At 32.5% G+C, this 25,202-nt stretch overlaps 14 protein-coding genes and 2 pseudogenes across 16 annotated transcripts, besides 8 other annotated features; 13 read left to right on the top strand and 3 right to left on the bottom strand.

Annotated features, from left to right (window-relative positions):
* Positions 1-15,014: part of a mobile genetic element that runs on past the window's edge.
* TVAGG3_0650320 (integrase core domain containing protein family) lies at positions 585-1,070 on the top strand (the record flags this gene model as incomplete). Its single annotated transcript, XM_051241603.1, has 1 exon — positions 585-1,070. The coding sequence occupies one exon, from the start codon at positions 585-587 to the stop codon at positions 1,068-1,070; it is 486 nt and encodes a 161-aa protein (XP_051088190.1).
* Positions 1,341-1,842, top strand: TVAGG3_0650310 (annotated as a pseudogene). Its single transcript has one exon. A coding segment is annotated over exon 1 (502 nt).
* On the top strand, positions 2,198-2,703 carry TVAGG3_0650300 (organellar and viral DNA polymerase type B; the record flags this gene model as incomplete). Its single annotated transcript, XM_001297416.2, has 1 exon — positions 2,198-2,703. A coding segment is annotated over one exon (506 nt), but the record flags the coding sequence as incomplete, so codon positions are not given.
* TVAGG3_0650290 (organellar and viral DNA polymerase type B) lies at positions 2,771-3,163 on the top strand (the record flags this gene model as incomplete). The annotated part of the gene is made up of 1 exon (XM_001297415.2): positions 2,771-3,163. One exon carries the CDS (start codon positions 2,771-2,773, stop codon positions 3,161-3,163), a length of 393 nt encoding a protein of 130 aa, XP_001297416.2.
* On the top strand, positions 3,328-3,738 carry TVAGG3_0650280 (uncharacterized protein; the record flags this gene model as incomplete). Its single annotated transcript, XM_051241602.1, has 1 exon — positions 3,328-3,738. One exon carries the CDS (start codon positions 3,328-3,330, stop codon positions 3,736-3,738), a length of 411 nt encoding a protein of 136 aa, XP_051088189.1.
* On the bottom strand, positions 4,135-4,509 carry TVAGG3_0650270 (uncharacterized protein; the record flags this gene model as incomplete). The annotated part of the gene is made up of 1 exon (XM_051241601.1): positions 4,135-4,509. The coding sequence occupies one exon, from the start codon at positions 4,507-4,509 to the stop codon at positions 4,135-4,137; it is 375 nt and encodes a 124-aa protein (XP_051088188.1).
* On the top strand, positions 4,617-5,496 carry TVAGG3_0650260 (KilA, N-terminal/APSES-type HTH, DNA-binding family; the record flags this gene model as incomplete). The annotated part of the gene is made up of 1 exon (XM_051241600.1): positions 4,617-5,496. A coding segment is annotated over one exon (880 nt), but the record flags the coding sequence as incomplete, so codon positions are not given.
* TVAGG3_0650250 lies at positions 6,382-7,289 on the top strand (annotated as a pseudogene). The gene has a single exon. A coding segment is annotated over exon 1 (908 nt).
* On the top strand, positions 7,352-8,336 carry TVAGG3_0650240 (organellar and viral DNA polymerase type B; the record flags this gene model as incomplete). The annotated part of the gene is made up of 1 exon (XM_051241599.1): positions 7,352-8,336. A coding segment is annotated over one exon (985 nt), but the record flags the coding sequence as incomplete, so codon positions are not given.
* TVAGG3_0650230 (uncharacterized protein) lies at positions 10,417-10,980 on the bottom strand (the record flags this gene model as incomplete). The annotated part of the gene is made up of 1 exon (XM_051241598.1): positions 10,417-10,980. The coding sequence occupies one exon, from the start codon at positions 10,978-10,980 to the stop codon at positions 10,417-10,419; it is 564 nt and encodes a 187-aa protein (XP_051088185.1).
* On the bottom strand, positions 11,297-11,557 carry TVAGG3_0650220 (uncharacterized protein; the record flags this gene model as incomplete). The annotated part of the gene is made up of 1 exon (XM_001317784.2): positions 11,297-11,557. The coding sequence occupies one exon, from the start codon at positions 11,555-11,557 to the stop codon at positions 11,297-11,299; it is 261 nt and encodes an 86-aa protein (XP_001317819.2).
* On the top strand, positions 12,064-13,032 carry TVAGG3_0650210 (uncharacterized protein; the record flags this gene model as incomplete). The annotated part of the gene is made up of 1 exon (XM_051241597.1): positions 12,064-13,032. A coding segment is annotated over one exon (969 nt), but the record flags the coding sequence as incomplete, so codon positions are not given.
* TVAGG3_0650200 (repellent protein 1 family) lies at positions 13,665-14,105 on the top strand (the record flags this gene model as incomplete). Its single annotated transcript, XM_051241596.1, has 1 exon — positions 13,665-14,105. The coding sequence occupies one exon, from the start codon at positions 13,665-13,667 to the stop codon at positions 14,103-14,105; it is 441 nt and encodes a 146-aa protein (XP_051088183.1).
* Positions 15,015-15,032: 18 nt separating the features above from the next.
* Positions 15,033-16,925: a mobile genetic element.
* Positions 15,423-15,662, top strand: TVAGG3_0650180 (uncharacterized protein; the record flags this gene model as incomplete). Its single annotated transcript, XM_001315783.1, has 1 exon — positions 15,423-15,662. One exon carries the CDS (start codon positions 15,423-15,425, stop codon positions 15,660-15,662), a length of 240 nt encoding a protein of 79 aa, XP_001315818.1.
* A 246-nt stretch (positions 16,926-17,171) lies between the features above and the next one.
* Positions 17,172-17,209: a mobile genetic element.
* A 160-nt stretch (positions 17,210-17,369) lies between these two features.
* Positions 17,370-18,594: a mobile genetic element.
* TVAGG3_0650150 (MULE transposase domain-containing protein) lies at positions 17,883-18,350 on the top strand (the record flags this gene model as incomplete). The annotated part of the gene is made up of 1 exon (XM_001315784.1): positions 17,883-18,350. The coding sequence occupies one exon, from the start codon at positions 17,883-17,885 to the stop codon at positions 18,348-18,350; it is 468 nt and encodes a 155-aa protein (XP_001315819.1).
* Positions 18,595-19,618: 1,024 nt separating the features above from the next.
* Positions 19,619-19,655: a mobile genetic element.
* A 634-nt stretch (positions 19,656-20,289) lies between these two features.
* Positions 20,290-21,386: a mobile genetic element.
* Positions 21,387-22,513: 1,127 nt separating this feature from the next.
* TVAGG3_0650110 (uncharacterized protein) lies at positions 22,514-22,963 on the top strand (the record flags this gene model as incomplete). The annotated part of the gene is made up of 1 exon (XM_051241595.1): positions 22,514-22,963. One exon carries the CDS (start codon positions 22,514-22,516, stop codon positions 22,961-22,963), a length of 450 nt encoding a protein of 149 aa, XP_051088182.1.
* Positions 22,964-23,424: 461 nt separating this feature from the next.
* Positions 23,425-24,445: a mobile genetic element.
* Positions 24,446-24,472: 27 nt separating this feature from the next.
* Positions 24,473-24,532: a mobile genetic element.
* Positions 24,533-25,202: the final 670 nt, after the last annotated feature.

The following is a 25,202-nucleotide window of genomic DNA, read 5'->3' as shown; positions in this document are numbered from 1 at the left end:
AAGAAGTATTCGAACAACATCCATGGAGGTCATTTAAGAAGTTCAATGAAGCTGCAAAGAGCGGGATTTACTAACAGAGCTTGAAGTGAAAAGGTTCTTGACAAAAATGTTGTACATCAAACAAAAATAAACCCTTACGACTACTTTTTACCAATTTACTCCAACGCTCCTGACGCATACCAATTTGACACTCTCATTCAAAGCAGAAAAGGAGGACATAAACCATTCCTCATCTTCATAAATGTTAACACTCGTAAAGCATATGCATATCCAATGAAAAATAAAGGAACTCGTGAAGTGTTAAGAGTTTTACTTTTGTAGCAGAACATAACCCAAGTACTTTAACATCAGACCAAGACAGTGCATACCTCAGCAATGAAATCACAGAATTTCTCATTAAGCATAACATAACTCACTACACTACTGAAGACCATAACCATAACATACTCGGCATCATAAACCGCTTCATAAGGACTCTCAGAGATTTAAACAAGAGCGAGACTTTACCGAAGAAACAATGAAACATTTTCTCGAAGTATTATAATTCCTCAACACATTCTACAACAGGACATACACCAAATTCAATGACACAACAACAAGAAGAAAAGTATATACAAAAGAAACGAAGCCAAACACAAAATATCAGAAATTCAACACAATTTACCCTCATTCCTGGTACAAAAGTTCGTGTAGTTCTTGACGACAAACCGTTGACAAAGAAACGCTTAAGGTTAAGTCGAAATTATTATATTGTAGACTCTACGCAAGGTAATGGATATCTTATAAAAGCTGCCGACGACTCTATTGCGTTTTATCCTCGACATAAATTAGTCGAAAGTAGTAATGGCAAACTTGCTGAAACCATTGACGAAGCAAAGCGAGGAGTGGTTATTGAAATACTTGGCTATAACACAAACGATGACACTTATAAAGTAAGATATGAAGGAGGCGTTGAAGATGTTATACCATCTAAGAACTTGAGAGAGTCGAAGCCAACACATCTGGGACCATTAGAGCGGGAGTACTGGAAAGACAAAAATATGCCAGAAAGAATAAGAAAATTCTTCTAAACTTTTTCATTAGATGTAAATCAGACATGAATGAGAACAGTCATGATATCATTAATGGTACCATTTATTTTTGTCATAAATTTACACCAAAAATATAATTTAGGTGAAGAGGTGAGATCTCACCTGTTTTTTCACCTGTTTTCTCACCCTCACCGCTTAGCGGCTCAGACCCTTTGGGTCTCGTGAATTTTCATGAATTTCCTTAAGATAGAAAAAATAAAGTTAGTTTTAAAATTATTTTTATTTTTTATTTTGTATGTAAAGACAATAATGTCAGTCGAAGCAAAAACATTCACGAACAAATCTAATGGTGAAACATTCACAAAAGGCACTTATAACGGTATTGAAGTCTTACGTAGAGACAAGGATGGTTACATTAATGCAACAAAGATGGCAAGAGAGAAGCAGAAAGTTAAACCATTTAAACAGATTTCTCAATAGTGCTAAAATGCAGGAAATTCTTGAGTTTTGGTTGAAAGAATACGGTCGAGCCAAAAGTGGCTCAACCTCAAAACAAGCATTTTATGAGCTTACTAAGGGCGTTATGAATGAATTCAAAGGTATTTACATACATGCTGACCTCGTTCATTTTGTTGCTGAATGGTGCTCTGTAAAGTATGCATTTATATGTCAAAGATATTATGGACTCCATAGACAAGGAAAGTTCATGAGAAGTTAGATGAAGAAGAAACTCGAAGATACAGTGGAGAATGCTAAACCTTTGTTCGAAGAAAAGTTGGAAAAATGTAGTTGAAAAACAATTAGAACATGAACGTGAGATATATTATGGTTATAGAGATTCTCCATACGAACTAGACCAATGGGAACAGAAGATTTAAAGAGAGAATTTAGAGAATATGAACTCGCTAAGATAGCATTTGAAGCTGAAAAGAAGTTAAAAGTTTGGGGTCGTTTTGTAAAAAAATATTGTGAGTAAATGAACCATTTATTTTTATTGAATTCACCAAAAAATATAATTTAGGTGAAGAGGTGAGATCTCACCTGTTTTTTCACCCTCACCGCTTAGCGGCTCAGACCCTTTGGGTCTCGTGAATTTTCATGAATTTCCTTAAGATAGAAAAAATAAAGTTAGTTTTATTTTTTTATTTTTTTATTTTGTAAAAGATATGATTTCAACAATCGGCACAACAACAATTCAAGCCGCGAACGGCGGGACTCTGTCCACAACAACAGCACCAAACTCGTTAGTCATGAATCCTACGTCAATGTTAGTAGAGATGAAAAACTTCATTCCTTCTTCATATACTTTCGAAACAAAAATCCAGAAGATAAAGCAAGAACTTTTAACAAGTAATTTAGACTGTAGTGCGAAAGATGAAGAAAATGAAGAATATCTTTATGAAATGCAGGACATTATTGACCATTTACCCAAATTGCCTGAAATCCAACAACAAAAACTCACTATTCCTGAATTCGACGAAATAGAAGTCAAAGCAACTGACTCAGTAGAAATAAAGAAGTTCATACGTAAAGTAAATTATGAATTCCTTGGTTTTCATTGCAACCATAAGGTTATGGACAAAGATTGCGACATGGTATATAAAAACATTTCTGACATATATAAATCTGAGGAGTTTAAGACCTACGATAACTTTGTTTCATTAGTTGCAAAATGTGTTTGGGAAATAAGAGATAAAGATAGAAGAGGCAAAGTATGGAACAAACAAATAAGACCCGCTATGTTTGAGATGAAGAGAGCAATTGACGCCTTAGTTGTTTTAGCTGGTTTTATTTCAATGTATAACGCAAAAATGAACCCGCAATGTTCAAAATGTAAGGCAGCAATTAGGAAATATAACTACTCAGTCAAAGAGATAGAAAGAATGAGAAACGACTATGCAGACTTAAAGAAAGAAGCAGAAAAGCCAGCAGAAGATAAAATGAACATGTTAGAATTTCTGAACAAAAACTATCCAACAGCAGAAGATTTCCTTCTATCTGACGTCAAGAAGAAGTATAAAGAAACCTTCGGTATTGTTAAAACTTTTGACATACTGACAGAAGAAATAGAAGCTACGAAATTGTTTAGGATTTCAAATATACATCGTACAATTCATGTAAAACGCTTGTGAAAAAACTGGGGTGAAAAAAGAGGTGAAAAAACAGGTGAGATCTCACCTCTTCACCTAAAATATATTTTTGCTTTAATTAAATGCTTTCCGGAAACGTCGATGAAAATCATATGGACAAATTATATGAAAAAATTAATAATGATTACCCCTCATTAACCAGGGAAATGACGGATTCTATAGTTCGTAAATTCGATGAAATACAGGATATGTGGTTCGACAGATTCGACATGAACGATAAGGAAAAGAGAAAGAACGATAACAATTTACTTACTAAAAGAATCCTAAAATCTAAAATAGGTGAAGCTTCAACATTTAACACAGTACATAACTTTTACACCGCTGTTTATATTTTCAATAATTTATTTAACGATGAACGAGAAAGAAAAAGTATGTTTAACGGAAGAAATGAATATGATTTTATCCTTTGTGCTGTTCGGGATGTTGACATGAAACTAAAGAAAATATTCTTATTACAAGATGACACGGTTGAAGATGAAGTCAATGAGTTTTTAAATCGTGATTTAAATGAAATTGATGAAGTTATGACCGAATGTTATAAAAAGTTCAAGGGGTGAAAAAAGAGGTGAAAAAACAGGTGAGATCTCACCTCTTCACCTAAATTATATTTTTGTTCAAAGCTTCCACGAGAGAAAAGATTCCTCATTCGCTAAGGATTCCAAAAATGAAAAAATCATTGATTTCGGCTGAGAAAAAACAGCAAAACCCTTCTTCCACGGGAACAAAGAAATAAAGAAGAAATAAAGTAAATTTTTTATTTATTCCCGTGGAAGATAGAGCACTTTTATGACACTTTTTATTCACGACAAACAAGACAAACAAAGAAAATAAGAAAATACGGCGCTGTCGCGGTTCGAACCACAGACTCTGACCCCTCCATAACACCACCTTAGACCACTGTGCTACGTAGCCTGTCGACATAAGATTTTATAAATTGCATATTTGACGTAAATTTATTTCCATCTAGCTTCCCACCGCATAAGATATTCATACGTGTTTGTAAGACATTCATTAAAATTCTTTTCTATTGCATCTAATCTTGCGTTATTTTTTTCAATAGCTTGTCTGTATTCTTCATCATCTCCAGCAGTGTTTGGGTCTTCACGTTTAAAATATTCATTGTTAACCAATTTTTTATCTACAAATTTTATTAGTGTTTGATTCACTTCGTTATGATAACGGTCATATTCTTTCAATACGTAAGTGAAGACAAAATGCGTCGTACCTTCAATCTTAAAGCTTAAAGAACTTTCAACACAGTTTTGAGGGTCTGTCAGTGCGTCAATGAGATAGTATTCGAAGTCAGTCAATAATCTTTTTAAAGTCATTTCATACAGGATAAAATTTAATGTTGTGAAGAAATAGTGTTTATCTCAGAAAAAATAACGCTAATTTTATTTTTATTTATTTTTTTATTTTGTATGTAAAGACAGTAATGACAACATCAGAGAACACAACAATTGCTATCGTTCATGAAGCCATAAATGAAGAATATGAGTACATACAGTATAACAAACAACTCCGTCTCATTCGTTCGGTCAAAGACGATATGTACCAAATGCAAAGTATTTTGACTGCATGTTTTGCTCCAGACACTAAACACGCAGACGATTGGTTCAAAAACCAAAGCACACAAGAACTTTTGAGTGAAGCACAGCGAGACCGACTTTTTTCTGAAAACAGTGAAGAACAGCGAGACCGACTTCCTTCAGGGTCGCCTAAAACTCATGAAAACAGTGAAATTTCTCTAGACCGACTTTTATCGGCCATGCATAAAACACATGAAAATCGTAAAAATTTGCCAATAAATTTAAGAGGATATTATGTACATAGACTTCTTGTAAATGCTGTTGCAATGTGGGCTTCGCCTCGTTATGCTTGGTATGTCTGTAAACTTCTTGACGAAATTCACAGACAAGAACGCGAACAGATGGAAAAGAAACTTCAAGCAAAAGATGAAGTCATTGAATCCAAAGACAAAAGCATACAGAAAAGAATACCGCGTTCAGTACCAAAAGGAAAGGAAAAGAACTATAAGTATATGATTTATACTGAAGAGATGGAAAATGAAGAAGACAGAGATATGGTTATGTTGCATTTAGTCAGAAGAAACAACAAAAGCTTTTATGACCTTGCTAAGATTTACAAATCTGACAGAAACTGGTTCTATCGTGAAAACTTACCGATTTCAATGACACCGAATGAGCAAATAAAGGAAATTGTCAAAAATACTCTTCCTCAAACACACTATAACATCAAAGGTTGTACAATACTTACATTCAAAGAAGACTTACCATTGTTAAAGGAAAAAATAACAGAGTATTTCGATAACTTCAAAGAGGAAGAATGAAAATCTAAGCTAATTTTATTTTTTTTATAAAATTTTATCTCATATGAAAGAACATGAATTTAGAATATTCGGAACTCATGACAGAAGAGGAGAACGAACAGCATGTAAAAGATTATGCAAAATTTATGAAGACATACAAAGCATTTAAACAATATCTAAATGCTTCTAAAGATTATGCAAAATTTCTGAAGGTATATAAAGCTTATGAAAAAGCGTATGAAAAGTTTATACATTGGGGAATTGTTGTAAAATATCCATATGAAGACTAACCAAAAATATATTTTTGCTTAAATAGCTTCAGGGTCAATTTCTTCAACCATTTCACTTCCTTCGTCAATGTCAATTGAAGCTTCTTCAACCTTTGGTAAGAATTTCTGTATAACATCTTTGTTCGTTATTGTCTTCAGAGATGAAGGATAATATTTCACATTTGTTTCACCCTTCTTATATTCTTTCTGTTCGGAAAGATTCATAGCAATACTGAAGAAGTCAATGTTAGAGTTCTTTATGACAGTATAATGAGTATCTTTGACATTCACGAAGAAACTCTTTTGTTTCAAAACTACTGCTAACTCTTGTGAAGTATAACGTTTGCGGTCAATGACGATAGCTAATGGTCTGACATACTGACCAAACTTAGATTCTTTCACAAACTTCTTGTTAAAGATAACATTAACTTTGAAGCATTATTGAACTCATTCTTGATGGCATTAGCGAGAGCATTGTATGAAAAGAACTTGCAATCTTGCATGTGTTTCATTAAAATAAAAATATTAAATTATTTTGAAAAATAACTTAAAAAAATCTAATCTAATTTTTTCAAAAATATTTTTTTTATTTCCTACTAAAGATGTATCGGAAGTTGTCTAAGTTAGAACACTCGGAAATAAAACAACTTCTTACAGAAGCTAATATAGATGTTGCAAAGCATTACGCAACAAACAAAAAAGCACTCACTGACTTCATTAAAGACTATAATGGTGCAATAAGTTATGATAGAATTCATGAGTTCATTAATAACAAAACTTTTCCTTTAAATGACGTTGCTATTGACTTATATCATAGACGTTCAATACCTCATGATGTTCGTCAAGAGATGTTTGACATAACAAATGCGAACGTTGGTCATACTCGTAAAGCTCTTTCACATGATGTTCGTCAAGAGATGTTTGACATAACAAATGCAAACGTTGGTCATACTCGTAAAGCTCTTTCATGATGTTCGTCAAGAGATGTTTGACATAACAAATGCAAACGTTGGTCATACTCGTAAAGCTCTTTCACATGATGTTCGTCAAGAGATGTTTGACATAACAAATGCAAACGTTGGTGAAACAAGAAGAAGAGACGACACACTGAAACAACAGAGAAGAGAGATGTTTAAGAGCGCTATAGAACAAGTTCGCAAAGCTAACGATGTCATTCGTTCCATTGACGACAAACCAAAAGAAGGTGAGAGATGGTTAAAGAAAGATGAAGAGAATAGGAAGAGAAATGTGAAGTCAGGCAATAGACTCATTGACTTTAACATCGAAGCTTTAGATGAACCAAACAGAGACTACTTACACAAACATTTCGGTAAGGTTTTCATGAGACTCTTAGAGAAAATTAAAATAAACTCACAACAAAGATGGATGGTATGTCATAAACTTGGTGGAAAGTATGAATGTTCTACGTTAAACCTCAATAATATTGGAACACTACTACATCAGCTCTTGAAGGAGAACTTTATATCAGAGATAGAAGCAAATGCTGCAGGTATTGTTGAAATGCACTATGACTTCTTCTTGACAAACATAAAGAATCTTACCGAAATAAAGATGTATGATTTAACAGAATATGAAGGCTTAACGATGTCAGATGTAAAGAAAGGCAAACCAAAAAAGAGACCATATAGAGATGAAAGCACACTGACAAATGACCAGAAAGCCATTTTGGAAGCTCTTAAGCAAACAGGAAACCCAGCACTTATAGAAAGCTTTTGGAAAGATAATGGTGAAAAGAAGTTTTATAAGAAGAGAAGCGGTCAGTTCTGGAAGTATCTTTGCACATTACCTATAAATCTTGAACGCTACCAAATCTTCAATGAACTGAACAAAAGAACTGCAGCACTTATGACAGAAGACAATTGTTTCGTTTATGCTTGCATTCAGGCTGGAGTAGATGAAGAAACTATTGACCACATGAGAGAAGTCATTCGTGTTAGAGACTTTCCTCAAAGTAAAGTACAAGAAATTTCCGATTCAACAGGTATAGCATTTAATGTTACCATTGGTTATTTCAATGACTCAAGACATAATGAAATAAAGAGATACATACCAAAAGAATGTGAAACTGTTAGAACTATTGACTTACTTCTTGTTGAAGACCACTACATGCTAAACGAAAGATTACCAATGACAACATATTTCATTCGCAACTATATAGAAATTCTCAAAGCTTGTGGTGGAATGAACATTGAAAAACAGATGAAAATATATACAAAGAGAGAGAACAAATATGTAGTTCGTTATGATAGAACTACACCGCTATGGGATGTTATGAAAACATTGTGGGAGTGCAAATATTTCGAACCTATTTCTTATGGAGAACTTTTCACATATACGACTGACTTATATAAACAGAACCTTGCACCATTTAAAGATTTGACATATGCTCCAAAGTATTGTGTACAACTGAAGAAGAAAGCAGAGTCAAAAGAAGTAAATAAAAATAAGTGCAAGTTCATTCCTGAGCACGTTTTCTTTGCTGACTTTGAGTGCAGCACAGACGGCTTTCATAAAGCTTTTAACATATGTTACGACAGTGAAGATGGTTCAGTGAGTGAAAGCATTTGGGGTCAGAACTGTGCAACAGAATTTTTGGAACGACTTCCTGACAAGAGTTTAATATATTTCCATAACCTCAGTTATGATATAAACTTCATCTTAAGACACATGACAGAAGTGAAAGGAACTCCCATCATTAAAGGTTCACGAACAATGCAAATAACTGGCTTATATAAAGGAAGGGCAATTATTATAAAAGACTCTTACAGTGTTATAAATAAGAAACTTAAACTATTTCCTGCTATGTTTAACTTACAAACAGGACCGAAAGAAGTATTTCCATATAACTACTACAGCAGTGTTTTGTTAGCAAATGACAACAGAACTGGTGTCATTTCTGAAGCATGTAAGTTTGTCAAGGATGCAGATACGTTCATGAAGAACATAGATTCCATCAAAGGTTGCAGAATAGATGAGAACCACTTCGACTTAGAAAAGTATAGCACATTTTATTGCAAACAAGATGTAAGAATTTTAAGAGAAGGTTTTGTTAAGTTCCGCAATGACATATTGAAAGAATTTGATTTAAACGTTTATGACTACGTTAGTATTTGTTCTATTGCTAACAAATTGTTTGAGAACAGAGTGTACTTCCCGAATGGAAATTTATATGACCTCTCAAATAAACCAAGAGAATTTATTTCACGCTGTATTCAAGGTGGAAGATGTATGTTGTCAGATAACATTAAACAAAAGAGCGAAAAGAAACTCATTGCTGATTTCGACGCTGTTTCATTATATCCATCCGCTATAGCAAGACTTTATACTTTAGAAGGTATTCCAAAGGTTATGAAGAAAGAAATGTTAAGCACAGAGTATCTCATGAGACATTTATTTGATGACGACCAAAAGGAACCCATTGGTGAAAAGTTTATGTCTGGCTTCTTTGTTCTCATTAAGATAACAGAGATTGGAATACATAGACACTTTCCTTTAATAGTTTGTGACCCTGAACTAAATCCAGAACTTAATGTTCCCAGAAGTTCAAACACTTGCTGTCTCATGTATGTTGACCATATAACATTACAAGACCTCATAAAATATCAAGGTGTCAAATGTGAAGTGTTGCAAGGATACTATTACGATGGAAACAGAGATATTAGAATAAGAGATGAAGTAAAGAAGTTGTTTGAGTTAAGGTTAAAGTATAAGAAAGAAGGAAATCCTTTGCAAGAAAATATAAAGCTCATTCTGAACAGTATTTATGGCAAAACTATTCTATCTCCTATTGAGTCAAAAATAACCATAGTAAATGACAAAGATGCTATAAGATATGCCATCAGAAACTACAACCATATAGTGAAGTTCGAAGGTTTGGATGGTTCAGATAAAACTATTTTCAAGCTAACGAAAAGTATTTGCAGACACTTTAACTTCTGTCCACTTGGTGTTAACATTCTGTCTATGTCGAAGAGAATAATGTGTGAAGTATTCTGTACTGCTGAGGACTTAGGAATGGACATCTTTTATAGCGATACCGACAGTATGCATCTCTACAATGAAGATATCCCTCGTTTAGCTGAAGAGTTTGAGAAACGTTATGGAAGAGTTCTCATTGGTAAAAACCTTGGTCAATTTCATAGCGACTTTGCAGAAATCACACCTGGAAAACAAAGTTTAGCATACAAGTCAATATTTTGTGGAAAGAAGACTTACATAGACTTACTCACGAATGATTTAAATGAAGTTGCATTTCACTGCAGAATGAAAGGCGTGAAGCAAGATGTTATTGCTTTAACCGCTAATGAAATGTTTCCTGACTCTGTTCAGTGTTTCTATGATGAAGATAAAGGTTTAATGGTTCCGCAAGGAAAATTTGACAAAGACTCTGAGTTCAGTTTAATGAAACTTTACAAAGCACTTTATGACGGTCAAGAGATTGGATTTGACTTATGTAAGTCTGCTACCTGCATTTGCGAAAGTTTAACTTCTCAATAACGACTAAAACAAGCTTTATTCGTAAGTTGAAGTTCTGAGGTCATTTATTTTTGTCAGCAATGAGGTCATTCGTGATAAAAATAAGCCGCTAGCGGCAAGGGCGAAGCCCATGAGGTCATTTACAATACTGCGATGGTAGAGTTTAAGAGTTGTGCTTCAATGTAGAGACAGTCCTTATGGTCTGGAGGTAGCAAAACAGGTGCTTTATGGTCATGAGTGGAGAACATGTCTATCCAAAACTCACGATTGAAGCCAGTAAGCTTGTAATACTTAGGATTTGGCAGTGGTGAAGTTCTTGTATGACCAATGAACTCATTTTCAACTCCCTTACTTAAGTTTGAATATAATATAGCTTGCTTTCTATCCCAAATGCCAGGTGTTACAATCTTTGAAAATTCATTTTTCCTCGGAAGCATTGCATAATAATTGAAAACATTTTTGAAGTCATCATTTGGTTCAGAGATTTGAAATCTTATACGTAATGGATTTTTTTTCTTTTTAGCTACTTCATTGAATGGTGAGAATACAATGAATTGACAGTCATGAGTTCCATCTTCATTTTCATTAAATTCATAATGAAAGTCTATAAGTTGTGGCCGACTACCTTCTTCCTTCAGTTGTGCAAGAAACTCACGTAAAGGCTGTAAAGTTTGTACTTCAATGTTGAACTTTTTCTCGAACATCTCATTAAATGAAATCATACATTGCAACAATGTTGTATCGTCTTTAAAGTATTTGTATATGTGAATGTTTTGGGCGCTTAAAGACTGTTCGTCATTTTCTATCTCGACTTGAAGTATAAAGTCAACCTTTCTGAAAGCACGTGTTATATACATAGATGTTATGCCAATGTACTTCTCTTCATTTATGTTCACAATCCAGTCTGTTGGAAACTTAAACGTTACTCTGTTCCTTTATTTTGACGTCAGGGTTTTCACTACTGAACGCAACAGATAAAGGTATTTGTCTATACATTTAATTCGGATAAAAATAAACCATTTACTCTTTCTTTGCTTCAGCTTCTTTAGCTTTTGCTTCAGCTTCTTCTCTAGCTTTCTTCGCCAGCAAACGTGGGTTCTTTTGTCTTCCAGCAGCTAATGCAGCAAGTTGTTTTTCACTAAGTTTTCTCTTTGGTCTCTCTGGCTTTTGTTCTTGTTTTTGTTCCTTCAGTTCGGATAAAATTTGCTCACGAATTTCTTTCTTCAATGCTTCAACATCTATGACCCCTTGGGTCTTGTCCGTAGGGCTTGTCTGAGTCATTTGACTGCAGATAAAAAACAAAATTAAAACTTTAACCGATGTAAAATGAGCTTGTCAAAATCAGACGAGAGTCTATTATATTAAATGACGCCAGAGGAATACAACATCCTTTCTATTACGTAAGTCAGAGTAAAGATGGTAAAATATACGTAAGAAAAAGAAAGGTTCCATTAGCGAATGCAGAAAGCGACAACATTAAGGTGTATGGCAAGGGTGAAGTCCACGAAGCCCATGTTAAGCCTTCTATTCAAACTGAAAAGTCAATAGAACAAGAAGAAAAGAAGCCAGATGTACTTTCAATAACGAACCAAGAGCTTATTGCAAAGTTTGTGAATTTCATTGAAAAACAAACCGAGTCAAAGAACCCTGACCCGCCAGTGAAAGAAGTTGAGACAAAAGAGAATGTACAGTTCATTGAAAATGTCAAGAAACAACTTCCACCACGAATGCCAAGAAGAAGAGTGAGAATAATGAAGTAAATAGATATTTTTATCCGAAGTAAATACATGCAGAACGAACAGTTAAACGAATTTACTCCAGCAGAGCATATTCATCAGATTCGCTCATATTTCGATATCATAGACAATGCAGTTCAAATTGGTGACACTAATAGAAAATATTCTGACGCAAAGATTCCATCACAACCTGGAACTGCTAAAGATAACACATGGGTAACATTCAATCTCTCACCTCCTGGTGAAAATATGTTGGACCTTTACAATACATTCATTACGTATAAAATGGAAGGTCAATTTATTGTAGATAAAGAAATTGGTTCAGGTTCCAATAAAACAAACCCACCAGGATTTTGGATTGGTTTCGATGACGCTTTCTATGCAGTTGCTGGATATCAAATCCTTGCAAATGGTCGTATCGTATATTCTCAAGACAACGCAAGAGAAGAAGCATATATAACTTCAAACTCACAAACTACCGAACAAATAAAGAAAGTAGATGTTTTCTCAAAGACTCGACATGAAGATGTATGGAGTCATTCGGGAACATGCAGAACAGGACAAATTGTTAGTGGTCCAATTACAGCAGGAAAATCATTTGATTTTAAGCTTCGTTTAAGAATTCCTGTTAGAAGATTCCTTCCATTAGAAGCTATTCGATTTATTCCAGCTTTTGCAGGAAACATTCAGCTTAAAGTAAAGTTCAGTAGCGACGCCTTACAATGCACATCTATATCTGTAAATGATATCATTGCTTTCAATCCAACTCTTAAAGTTGCATTTGCTTCAGATTCAAATCCACCGACAAATAAATTTGTTCCATGGAATGAACCATTCACTATGATAACGAAGGCAGTAGAAGCTAGTGGAACAGTTACTATTACAACTGTAACCCAGCAACTATTTCGAACAAAGATGGATTTTAATGAATGTTTCATTCATCCAAAGTCATTCTCTTTAGACCCTAACATTTATACAGAACTTGTAGAACATTATACAAACGAGGCTTTATGTTTTCCTGTTAAAGTTATGGATTGGATTCCTATGGACGGTTCATTCTCAAAGAATACAGATAGTTCAAGTGCAACATTTACAGCAGCTTATACGCCTATTAATGTTAAAAGTATTTGGGCACTATTTAGAAGAAAGACAACTATTATGTTAATTTTGAGAACCCTAAGTTTAAATATCTTCAGCTTTCCATGGGAGCTTATGGAAATATGCCTGCAGAACCGAAAAATCATATGGACCTGTATTTTATGAAATGGTTGCGAACGCTTGCAATACAAACAATGATATGATAGGATTTAATGAAGATGTTATGAGGTCATTGGTGGATGATGGTAGTGTGGAACATAAATGGGATAGCTATGACAACACACATTTCTTATGTGGTTTTCCAACAGAAGTGGACTTTTGCTTCCAGCAAGGTCAAACATCTACTGCTCCAATAACATACAAATTGTCTGTTAAAGGACCTATTGAACTAGCAACTGAAAATGTACCAAAGCCACTTATTGGATTTATGAGGGATTGTTGCTTTGCCATTCAGGTGCGTGCTAATGGCATCCCCATAATAAGATTAGATGACTATAACTTAGCACGACGACAGTGAGGAATAAAGGATGAACGTTTATTTTTAAAGCTTATAAATGAGTTCTTCATCAAGCTCTCGTGAACCTTCACCATCTATGAAACAAACTTTACCAAACGATTATGGAACACCTATTGAATATTTCTTACGAGCTGCACAATGGCAAAGAGCAGTCTCACCAAGGTTAGGTGTTCCACCAGCTCCTGTCAAAAATAGCATTTGGTCAAGTCCTTATATAAGATATGGTCTCCCACTAGGTTTGCTAGCTACAGCAGGAGCAGTTATGATGTTGAAAAGAAATAAAGCAAATGTTGTAAATAATACTGAAGTAGCTGAAGTTAAACAAACTCCGACACCTTCACAAGCAAAACCTTCAATGACTCCTGAACCTATGGAAGTACAAACTCCTGTTCAAAAGTCAACTCCTAAACCGACTCCAACATTTAAACCAGAACCTACTCCTCAAATAAATCGTAAAACTCCTGCGTTTCCTTACTGAAAAAATAACGTTATTTTTATTTAATATTAAAATTTTTATTTGATTGAAATGACAAATAAAGTCACTGAAGCAATGAAACAAAAGTTTTTGGTAGAATACATTAAATCAGGAACTATTCCGGAAGGTTTTTACATTCATACTATGAAGGATGGTAGAGTTCAGTTTAGAAAGATAAAGCAACCATTAGATAAAGAAGGTATATTAAGGAAGATTAAACTTCATGAGGACAACATTGCTGAACTTAGGAAGAAGTTAGAAGAGTTGGAGAAAGGAAGAGAGTTATAAAACAATGAATTCAAGTGGGTGAAAAAACAGGTGAAAAAACAGGTGAGATCTCACCACTTCACCTAAATTTATTTTTGCGCTATGTTTTCATACGTGTGAGGGTGGTGATATCATTAATTTTTTATTTTATTTTTATATAAATGACGAAAACTATTGAGATAACAAACTACAACGGTCATGAGTTCAAGAATTTGTTCTTCGTTCCTCGTGAAAATACATTCTATCAGATACGAGGGAGAAAGGGTAAAGTTAGTTTGAGCGTTTATGAAGGAATGAAGAATGGAAAGTTTATACAAGCATACGATACAAACGGTAAACGTGTTTCATTAGCTTTGTCAAAACTTACTAACATTTATTTTGACAGTGATTTTGACCTATATGAAGAAGAAAGTGAGTCAGAAGATTATGAGCTGTTATGTGAAGCACAGCAATGGGAGGAGTTGCAATACTTTTGTAAGTGAGAACGTTTATTTTTACATTAGTGAGGTGAAGTGGTTGGTGGCTTTGTAAATATTTAAGGTTAAGTTAGTGTTGTCGTTTGTGTTGTAAAATATACGTTAACGGTTTCGTAAAGTGTCAAATTCACATATAATGGGTACGTTGGAACGCAGTGCCTCCGTACACATGATATGTATACTAACTAAGCTTATGCGCATAGTATCAAGACATTTCATATAGACAGCACCTATAAATTGTTGCGATCAAACATTTCATTGTATGCATTTACTGGCAAAATCAAAGATTTTCACATTTTCCCTTTTTTATATTTCTTTTGTCAACCAGACACTTATCAAAACATTCAAGTTTGCGTGTGCGCCTATCTCAGATGGGTAACAATTGAGCCAGAATACATTAGCATGGACTGTGCTCCACAGATAGCTCAAGCAATAGAAGAAAGCATTCCACAAGCTCAAATACTTTGGTGCGGAGTACATGTTCTTCGTGCAATTCTTCGCAAATCAAATAAGTTTTCTTCTCAAGAAAAAATTTGAACAATTCTATAATTTGATGAAGGATTAGTCTTCAAATTAGATGCAGAACATGAGGAAGAAGCAAATGCTGCCTATGATCAAGTTCTGGAGTTGCTCGACACAGATCCAACAGCATCTCAATACTTTAACAGACAATGGCGTTACAACATATCAAGATGGATTGCTCGTGACAGGCGTGAAGGCTACGCAACTAACAATATTGCCGAAGCTCATTTTAGAACACTCAAACATGACTATTTTCCTGATCGAAAAAATCTCAGAATTGATGATGTTATTATAGAAATTTATACAAAAGTGATACCATCTTTCGTTATCAAACTCAAAATTGATCAAAATCCAGCAGATGACCGTGTCATTAGGATCATGGAAAAAGCAACTAACGCAGAAATTGATGTAAAAAGACAAAGAAAAATCGAGAGTATTTCAATGCTCAATAGATTGCTCAATGCTGTTAGTGATGACTCAATAGATCCCACTAAAATATATCCTACCTTGAAAGTATTATTACAAAGAACTCATTTTATTTAATTTTGATTTTAATTTTAGATTAAATTATTAAATTTTAATTCTTTATTTTTTAGGATTGTTAGCTTTGTAAGATTGCTTTCTCACAAGAGAAAACAAGTATAAGGTTTAAGCTGTATGTATTAAAGTTATAAATATTTGATTTTAAAAAAAATCAAGATTTTAAACTTTAAAGGTATTAATTATGATTATCTTTCTTTAGCTTTGCATGCTGTATGCTACTTTTGGAAACTGCTCTATTGTATTAGAATGTTTTTAAATTTTGCACCTAAAAATGCGTAATATTAAAAATTAAGGTATTAATTATGATTATCTTTCTTTAGCTTTACATGCTGTATGCTACTTTTGTCTTTGAGACATTCCATGATTTAAGTTAAGAAGCTTTAAAAAAATGTAATAAAATAAAAAAAATTTAGTATCGATAATCTGAAATATGATGTTTACTTAAGCCGCGAGCGAAGCGAGCGGCTTAGTTTCGTAATTTCATACAATCTTTTTCGAATCTGTTCTTTTCTTAAGCCGCGAGCGAAGCGAGTGGCTTAGTTTCGTAATTTCATACAATCTTTTTTCGAATCTGTTCTTTTCTTAAGCCGCGAGCGAAGCGAGTGGCTTAGTTTCGTAATTTCATACAATCTTTTTTCGAATCTGTTCTTTTCTTAAGCCGCGAGCGAAGCGAGTGGCTTAGTTTCGTAATTTCATACAATCTTTTTTCGAATCTGTTCTTTTCTTAAGCCACTCGCTTCGCTCGCGGCTTAGTTTCGTAATTTCATACAATTATTTTTCGAATTTGTTCTTTTTGTCAACCGCGAGCGAAGCGAGTGGCTTTTTATTTTTTAAAAATTTTTTCTTTCTTACTTTTTTTTCCCTTACTTACAAATTTGATAGTAACTTACCAAATCTCTCTATCATATAATAATAAATTAATCCATTCTTTGTTTCAAATCTGACCCTTTACATTTCTGACATGTAAACCTGTCACTTTTCACTTCACCTCACTGGGCAAGTTTGTGCCCCCCTCGTCGAATATTAAAAAATTGTATATTAACATTTTTGTCATATCTTGATAATAAAGAAAAAACTCTCAGTTCCCCTTCGACAAATTGTTAGAATGCAACTAAAGTTTATTTTGATATAGTGAGTTTGCTTTTAAAAAATACATGAAAGAAGAATTAGGTTTGCAAGACCCCTATAAAAAACCATTTTTGCGTCGAGAATAACTTCATGCACGATTAATTGATATGATAATAAAAATCATATATGATAATGTTGTAAACAGAAATTCATCAAAAGTGACACCTCAGAAAAGCTAAAATATTGAATTTTTGGAACTTTTGATAGAGCACGTTTTTAAATATTAATTAAAGTAAATGTATATTTTGTAAAGATTCTTTTTAATAAAAAAATAAAATTTTGAAGAAGAACACAAAATCTTCTGAAAAATAATATCACATAAACTCGTATTGAGAAAGGGACAGACTAGCCCATTGTCACTTTTTAATTTAGCAAATGAACGCTTATGGAGTGGAGTTTTTGGGTAAATCTGATTTGCTTATAAATGAAATAAAATCAAAAGAAACCATATTGGCATTATATTATGCAAAAATAAATGATCTTACTTAGTACTTTTAAAGTTAATTTCAGAAAAAATTTGACACAATGGTATCCGGCACATACAAGTGGTGTACAACCAAAATATAAGTTAGTTTAAACATATATTGCTATATCTCATGATCTTACTTAGTACTTTTAAAGTTAATTTCAGAAAAAAATTGACACAATGGTATCCGGCACATACAAGTGGTGTACAACCAAAATTTCATATCCCTAGTTTTACATTTATGTTTAGTTTTATTTCACCTAATTTTCAAAGATCATAATTGAATTAGATGGCCAAGCTATTCAAAACACGACCAAGCTTATCAAAATAAGACCAATATATTCAAAATTCTTTATTCTTTCAAATCATTTCATTTTAATGCAGATCCAAGATCACGAACTCACATATATCGAGTTGCTTAAGTATGGAGTGCAACAAGAAATCCAAGCAGGTTGTAGTTATTCATATAAAACTAGGAAAGAAAGAAATCAAATCCAATTTAATTGTAAGTGGCCGAATTGTCCATGTCGCTTCCTTGTTGATACACTTCCCGATGACAAGTACCACATACGAAAATGTATTAACACCCACAATCATTCTGCCCCTTTTCCAAACAAATCACAACAAATTACATCATATTTTTATAGATCTTATTTAACAAGATATTTTGAATCAAATCAAGACCGTGTTTACGCACAATTAAGGTGTTTCAAAGATCTTAATATCCCATTTGATAGTGGGATCATTCCGGAAATGTTTCAACAATCTACAGATGCTTTAAAAAAGTTTTCTAAACGCCTTCATGCAATCAATACCCGTTTCTCAACATTGTTTACTCAACATTAAAAATATTATTGCAAAGAAAACATTTGATTTAATAAACATTTAATTTATTATAATTAATTTTTTATTACAGTATAGTAAAAAATGCTATAAATAGATTATTATATTTTATTAAAATGTGACTTTTAATAGTAAGTGAATAAAATAAATCAGGAATTGGGAAAGAAATAAGGTTAATTAAAAATAATGAAAATTACAAGTTTAAGGTTAATGAAAAAGTGACAATGGGCGAGTTTGTCCCCCACTCACTCGTATTATTTTCTAATATATAACTATTTTATATAAAAATCAAATTCAATGATCTTAAAAGCGAAGGATAAACCTCACAATTTCCGAATATAATGAGTGGGAATATAATGCTTATCTATCATAAAACCATATGAAATATCAATTTTTGCTTTACGCCTAATTTTTGACGACAATTAGCAAAAAATGTTAAATGTTAACACTCAGTCCATTTGAATATGAAAAATAAAATTGACTTTGATTAAATGTTTTCATTTATCATGCAATTCTTCTTGCGACCAAAGATTTGAATCAAATTTCAAAAAATAAGATAGCCTAAAAATAATATACGGTAGTGTTTACTAATAGATGAATAGTATATAAATTCTATTAAAATGGATTTGATCCAAAAAATATAAAACCAAAAATAATTGTTATAATTTAAATGAAGAAGTAATTTAAAACGATTTTATTTATGATCAAATTTTATATATTTTTTTGGATCAAATCCATTTTAATAGAATTTATATACTATTCATCTATTAGTAAACACTACCGTATATTATTTTTAGGCTATCTTATTTTTTGAAATTTGATTCAAATCTTTGGTCGCAAGAAGAATTGCATGATAAATGAAAACATTTAATCAAAGTCAATTTTATTTTTCATATTCAAATGGACTGAGTGTTAACATTTAACATTTTTTGCTAATTGTCGTCAAAAATTAGGCGTAAAGCAAAAATTGATATTTCATATGGTTTTATGATAGATAAGCATTATATTCCCACTCATTATATTCGGAAATTGTGAGGTTTATCCTTCGCTTTTAAGATCATTGAATTTGATTTTTATATAAAATAGTTATATATTAGAAAATAATACGAGTTTATGTGATATTATTTTTCAGAAGATTTCATTCTATATGCCTATGAAAAGTACTCTCAAAACTAACTTTTTCCTAATTATAATTAAATCTAGAATATTGTATTATGCTTAGTATTATTTCATTTTTCTCATTCAATTTAGAATTTACAAATGTCAAAAAATTGAGAGCTGTCACTTTTGATGAATTTCTGTTTATTACAATAATTACTTAATATAGGCAACAATATTGTATTAATCACTTTTTGTCAAAACGGTTTTTCGATAATTGAGTATTCAATTTTCCAAAAATCTATTCAATAATTTGATTTATAATTCAACGTATAAGAAAAAACTCTCAGTTCCCCTTCGACAATTTGTAAAGAAAATTATATAGTTTCTATGGACACTATTTGTGTATTCTACCTTCTTCGGTATTTCGAAGAATTAGGTTTGCAAATTTGATATTTTTGATGTATTTTTTCAAATTGAGAGGATTTTTGACGATAGAAGTAGGTGTTTTTTGAATTACAATTTTATATTGATGTGCATGATAAAAATTTGAACTTATATTATGGTGACATAGTATAAGTCATAATGTATTAATATACAAAAGATATTATCAAAAAATTCATTTCCAATATGTATAAACAAATCGATTTTTTAAATTAAATTTAAACCTTAAACTCAATATATTAAAAAGTGACATTATTTTAATTAGAAGTACAAAAATCCATAGTCATAGAATTATCAAATGATTGAAAATTGTTATAATTGGGCGCATTATACTCATTTATGAATTTACTATACTATATACTTTGTGAATTTAAAAATCCAAATTTTCAATTTTTAAAATTGTTGTAAACGAAAACAATAAAAACGGTTTGACAGAAAAGTAACACTTTACATGGCAAAAAATAGAGCCTTACTTTTGAGATACTTGAGATTGAAACTGAATCTTATGAGGCGGTGATCTTGAATCACTACCTCATAAGGTTCAGTTTCATATAAAATTTGTTGCAATTTGTTATTCTTTTGCAATTATTTCTTATAAGATTTTACATCTTTTAGCGGGGAATGTTTGTTATCATGTATATATTATATTATCTACACGATAACGAACATTCCTCGCTAAATTGCTGAGAAACTTTGAGGAAATGTCGAACAATTTCCTCAAAGTTTCTCAGATTTATATAGATCACTAGAGTCCCCTAGGCACTAATTCTGGTTCAGTACCTAGGAGGCTCTAGTTCTCTAACGAACTGATAAAATGTTTTTAAATTTTGGATATTGCTACTGTGAAGCACTGACTTCAAGTCAGTACCTCACAGGTAGCAATTACATTGAAAGATGGGAGAAACTTTGTCCGAATGTTAAACTATTCGGACAAAGTTTCTCCCATTTGTAGTGGAGATGGAAGGCTTTGAGGTATATTATATTAATGTATACCCCAAAGCCTTCCATCTCCACTTGAAAGTTCCAAAACTTTGGGTTAATAGTTTGCAATTAACCCAAAGTTTTGGAACTTTCTAGAAGGAATTGCAGGGTAAGAGGTACATATTCATACTATGTACCTCTTACCCTCCAATTCCTTCCTTAACATAAACAAATTTGGAGTTAATTGTTTGCAATTAACTCCGGGTTTGTTGACCTCCAAATGAAAATGAAAGGGTAAGAGGTATATAGTGACCCTATATGCCTCTTACCCTTTCATTCTCATTAATTATGGGAGAACTTTGGCCGAATGTTAAATTATTCGACCAAAGTTTCTCCCATTTTTTGAAGGGATTGGAGGCTATGAGATACTGATGCAATGTCAGTACCTCATGGCCTCCAATTCCATCCTGAAACTGATCAAAGTGGACCTTACATGCATTTGAAATTTGCCATGTAAAGTCCACTTTTTGAGAGAGAGGATTTGACTGCGTCAAATCCTCTTTTTCGTTTACGAGAAAATATCATTATTTATCATATATCAAATAGTAAAGTTAGTATATATCATGTTTAAAACGATAATATAGTCAAATTCGAAAATTTTAAAAATAGATAATATTTAATTTTTACAAAATATTGGTATATGTGCATCTTATATACGAAAAAAGGAGATTTGACAGAATGTCAAATCTCCTCAAAAAGTGACAGTTTACATGGCAAACAATTGCGAGCAATTTTTAGCCATTTTGGCTGAGAACTAGGGTCTGCGAGGTACATAGATAGAATCAGTACCTCGCAGACTATAGTTCTCTATATGGCGCCGAGAAATTTTGGTGAAATGCGACGACATTTCACCAAAATTTTCTCGACGCCATAGGATGAATTGGAGGGTGTGAGATACTATTACATATAATAGTACTCACACCCTCCAAAACCTCGAAAATCTCAAAATTTCCTGCAATTATCATCAACTTTGCATAGCACAATCGGCCAAAAATTCATTCAATTGTCCTTCTTCTCAATATTTCTTAACTCTTTCGATTTCTTTCAAAATATCTTTCAATAATCTTTCAATGATAAATATTATACAAAAACGATTAGTATGAAACTTTTTTGCATTTTAAAAATATTTTATATTTCTGTTTTTATTTCAATTTTTATATTTTTATTTTCCTTTTTTTAGATGAAACTTATTTGTTTACCAATATTCCTTATTTTATAAAATTTTTCAATTGAATACTACAATAATTTTATCTCTCCTTTATTAAATTTTCGATTTTTATGTTAATTCTAATTCTTTGCACTATTTCTTGTCTAAATCTTCTAAAATTTTTATTTTAATTTAATTTGACACATAATCATCCTTTTAATTTTCGATTCAAATCCTTATCCTCTTCATTATTTTTCAATAATTTTTTTATCGTAACTTGTAAAATTCGTTCTTTTATAGCTGTTTAAATAATCCAAAACCATGATATTTATTATTGTTAATTATTCCTAATCATGTTTTTTCCATTAATTTTAATTTTTTATTTTCTGAACCATTTAAATTAATTTTGTTAAGAATATTTTTTCAATATAGACTTCTGAAATAATTAAATTATTCTCAAATTCTCACAAATTATTTCATTTCAAATTTGTTTAAAATGAATTTGTACACCTTAGTTGATTCAGCTTGGCTTGAAACAGCTCTAGCACAGATTCAAAGGCGCACACCGTTAGCCATTGTTCTCACAAATGTTCCATTAGTCAACAACACTATTCGTTCATCAATTAACAAGATAACATTTTACAAAGCTCTCTTATGTAATAGACTAATTACTATTGAAGAGTACTTACATCATACATACAAACTTCAAGAGTTTACTACTTTCTACATTAAATATAATAATCGACTCTACGAGTGTTCATCCATTTTGAAACACAGATATGACACTCTCCTTACCGATTATTTGATATTACAAAGTTCAAACGACTCTCGTATACAGGAAGAACCCTCATCAGCCAGCACTCCTCTACAACGCCAGCTTTCATCAGCCAGCACTACCAACTCTGTTCCACAGCAACAGCTCTCAACAGCCAACGCTCCTCTATAAAGCCCACTTTCTGCCAACACCCCGCCACAACGCCAGCTCTCTGCCAACTCTCTTCCACAGCAACAACTCTCTGCCAACACCCAGACACAACTCCAGCTCTCTGCCAACACCCAGACACAACGCCAGCTCTCTGCCAACACTCATCTTCAACGCCAGCTCTCTGCCAACACCCCTCTTCAGCGCCAGCTATCTGCCAATACTTCGGCACAGCAACAACTCTCTGCCAACACCTTGGCACAGCAACAACTCTCTGCCAATACTCAGCTTCAGCCTCACCCATCTGTGTCTATTCCCCTTAAGCGCGGGAGACCCAAAGTTAATGTACCAAAAGATCTTAAGGTAACTATTAGAAACCTAATTGAGCAGCATGGCCATCTTGGAATAATCTCCGCCTATAACCAAATAAATAAAGATATCGAATATGCCAAATCTCATTTTGAGGCATTTTTGGACATGAAGACGGGTATTGTTCCACAGCTAACGCCTACCCAAGCATGGTTCTCCGCTATTGAACGTTTTAAGCCCCTGAATCAAATTTCTTCCACAATTCCTTCCGGACTTATGATTGAAGAGTCTCCATTATCATTTCCATCTGAGCTGAGGAACATTAAATATCTTACAAACCCTCTTCCACATCCGCCCTCAAGACATATGGTAGAAAGAGCTTTTAGAGAGCTAGGCTTGGCACGTCCAAGGGGACCCTATCGGCCAAAAGGAAAGACAAGATACTTAGCTGCCTTTCCTAACCAAATATGGCACGTTGATATCCACTCTCTTGGCAAAAAGAGAAGTCAGATTCTTTATGCTGTGATTGATGACTGCACAAGGCTCATCATAGAATGGCAGCATCTTTCGTCAAAACATGCTAGCCAAACAGTGAAAGTAATTAAGAGAGCAATAGCCCGTTATGGACCACCACATACAATTTGGTCCGATAATGGCGGCGAGAATAAAGGCGAGTTCCTAAAGGCTATGAGGGTTCGGGGGATCAATAATGTATATATTGTCCCCCATTGCCCATACCAAAATGGGAAAATCGAGCGCTTGTGGCCTAACATAGAGAGCAGAGAGTTGTCATGGGCAAAGATTCAACAATGGGTTGAGTACTATAATGCTAAACCTCATCTAGCATTACCAACTCATTATGTGAATGGAAAACAAATTCACTATAGCCCATCTGAAATGTGGAAGAAACTTCCAATTTGGAAGAGGGGAATGCCGGCAAAATGGATTGTGGATGGAGTCTCTCAAGATTTTCTTCCCGGTTCACTTATGGCCAATGAGATGCCAGAGCTCCAAGGAATCGAAGAAGATGAATAGGAAAAAGAAGGCGAGGAAGTTGAAGAAGAAGAAAATAAGGCGAATCCGGTTGAAATAGAAGAAGATAGTAATGAAGAAGAAGAATACGAAGTAAATTATGAAGAAGAATATCAAGAAGATTATGAAGACCCTTATGAAGAAGATTATGATGATTCATTTTAATATTATGAATAAATGTCACTTTTCTACTTTTGACACGTAAAGTTGTCACTTTTCTGTCAGACTGTTTTATCGTTTTCGTATATAACAATTTTTTTTCATCGTAAATTTTTACACTACATAAATAAAAAAAATATTTTTTAAAAAATAAACTTTAAAAAATTAACTTTAGATTTTTTTTATTTAATTTATTTTTTTATCATAAATTTTTAGCACCCCAAAATAAAAAAATATTTTTTAAAAAATAAACTTTAAAAAATTAACTTTAAATTTATTTATTTATTTTTTTATCATAGATTTTTTTCACTATTCAAAATAAAAAAAATATTTTTTAAAAAATAAACTTAAAAATTAACGTTAAAATTTTTGACATTTACAAAATAAAAAAAATTTAAAAATAAACTTTAAAAAATAAACTTTAAGATTTTTTTATTTATTTTTTTATCATCGTAATTTTTTTCACTACTCAAAATAAAAAAAATTAAAAAAAAAATAAACTTAAAAATAAATTAACTCAAAAAAATTTTAAATTTATTTTTTTATTTGTGTATATACTAATGTTTAACATAAACGATTAATGTAATGCATGAAAAATAGCGTGACTTCATTTTTGACAGTTTACAAATGTAAAGTGTTGCATCCTTAAAAACTTGGAAATATATACATTCATGAATTATCTTGTATATTAATTGAAAATCCATAAAGCCCTAACAATATTTTTTCTTAAAAAAAACTATAAAAATATAAATAAAATTAATCG

The sequence above is a fragment of the Trichomonas vaginalis genome, chromosome III, assembly GCF_026262505.1.
Source record: "Trichomonas vaginalis G3 chromosome III, whole genome shotgun sequence".
Classification (NCBI taxonomy): domain Eukaryota; phylum Parabasalia; order Trichomonadida; family Trichomonadidae; genus Trichomonas; species Trichomonas vaginalis.
Note: the sequence above shows the minus strand (reverse complement) of the source record. Positions and strands in the feature narration are given on the sequence as shown.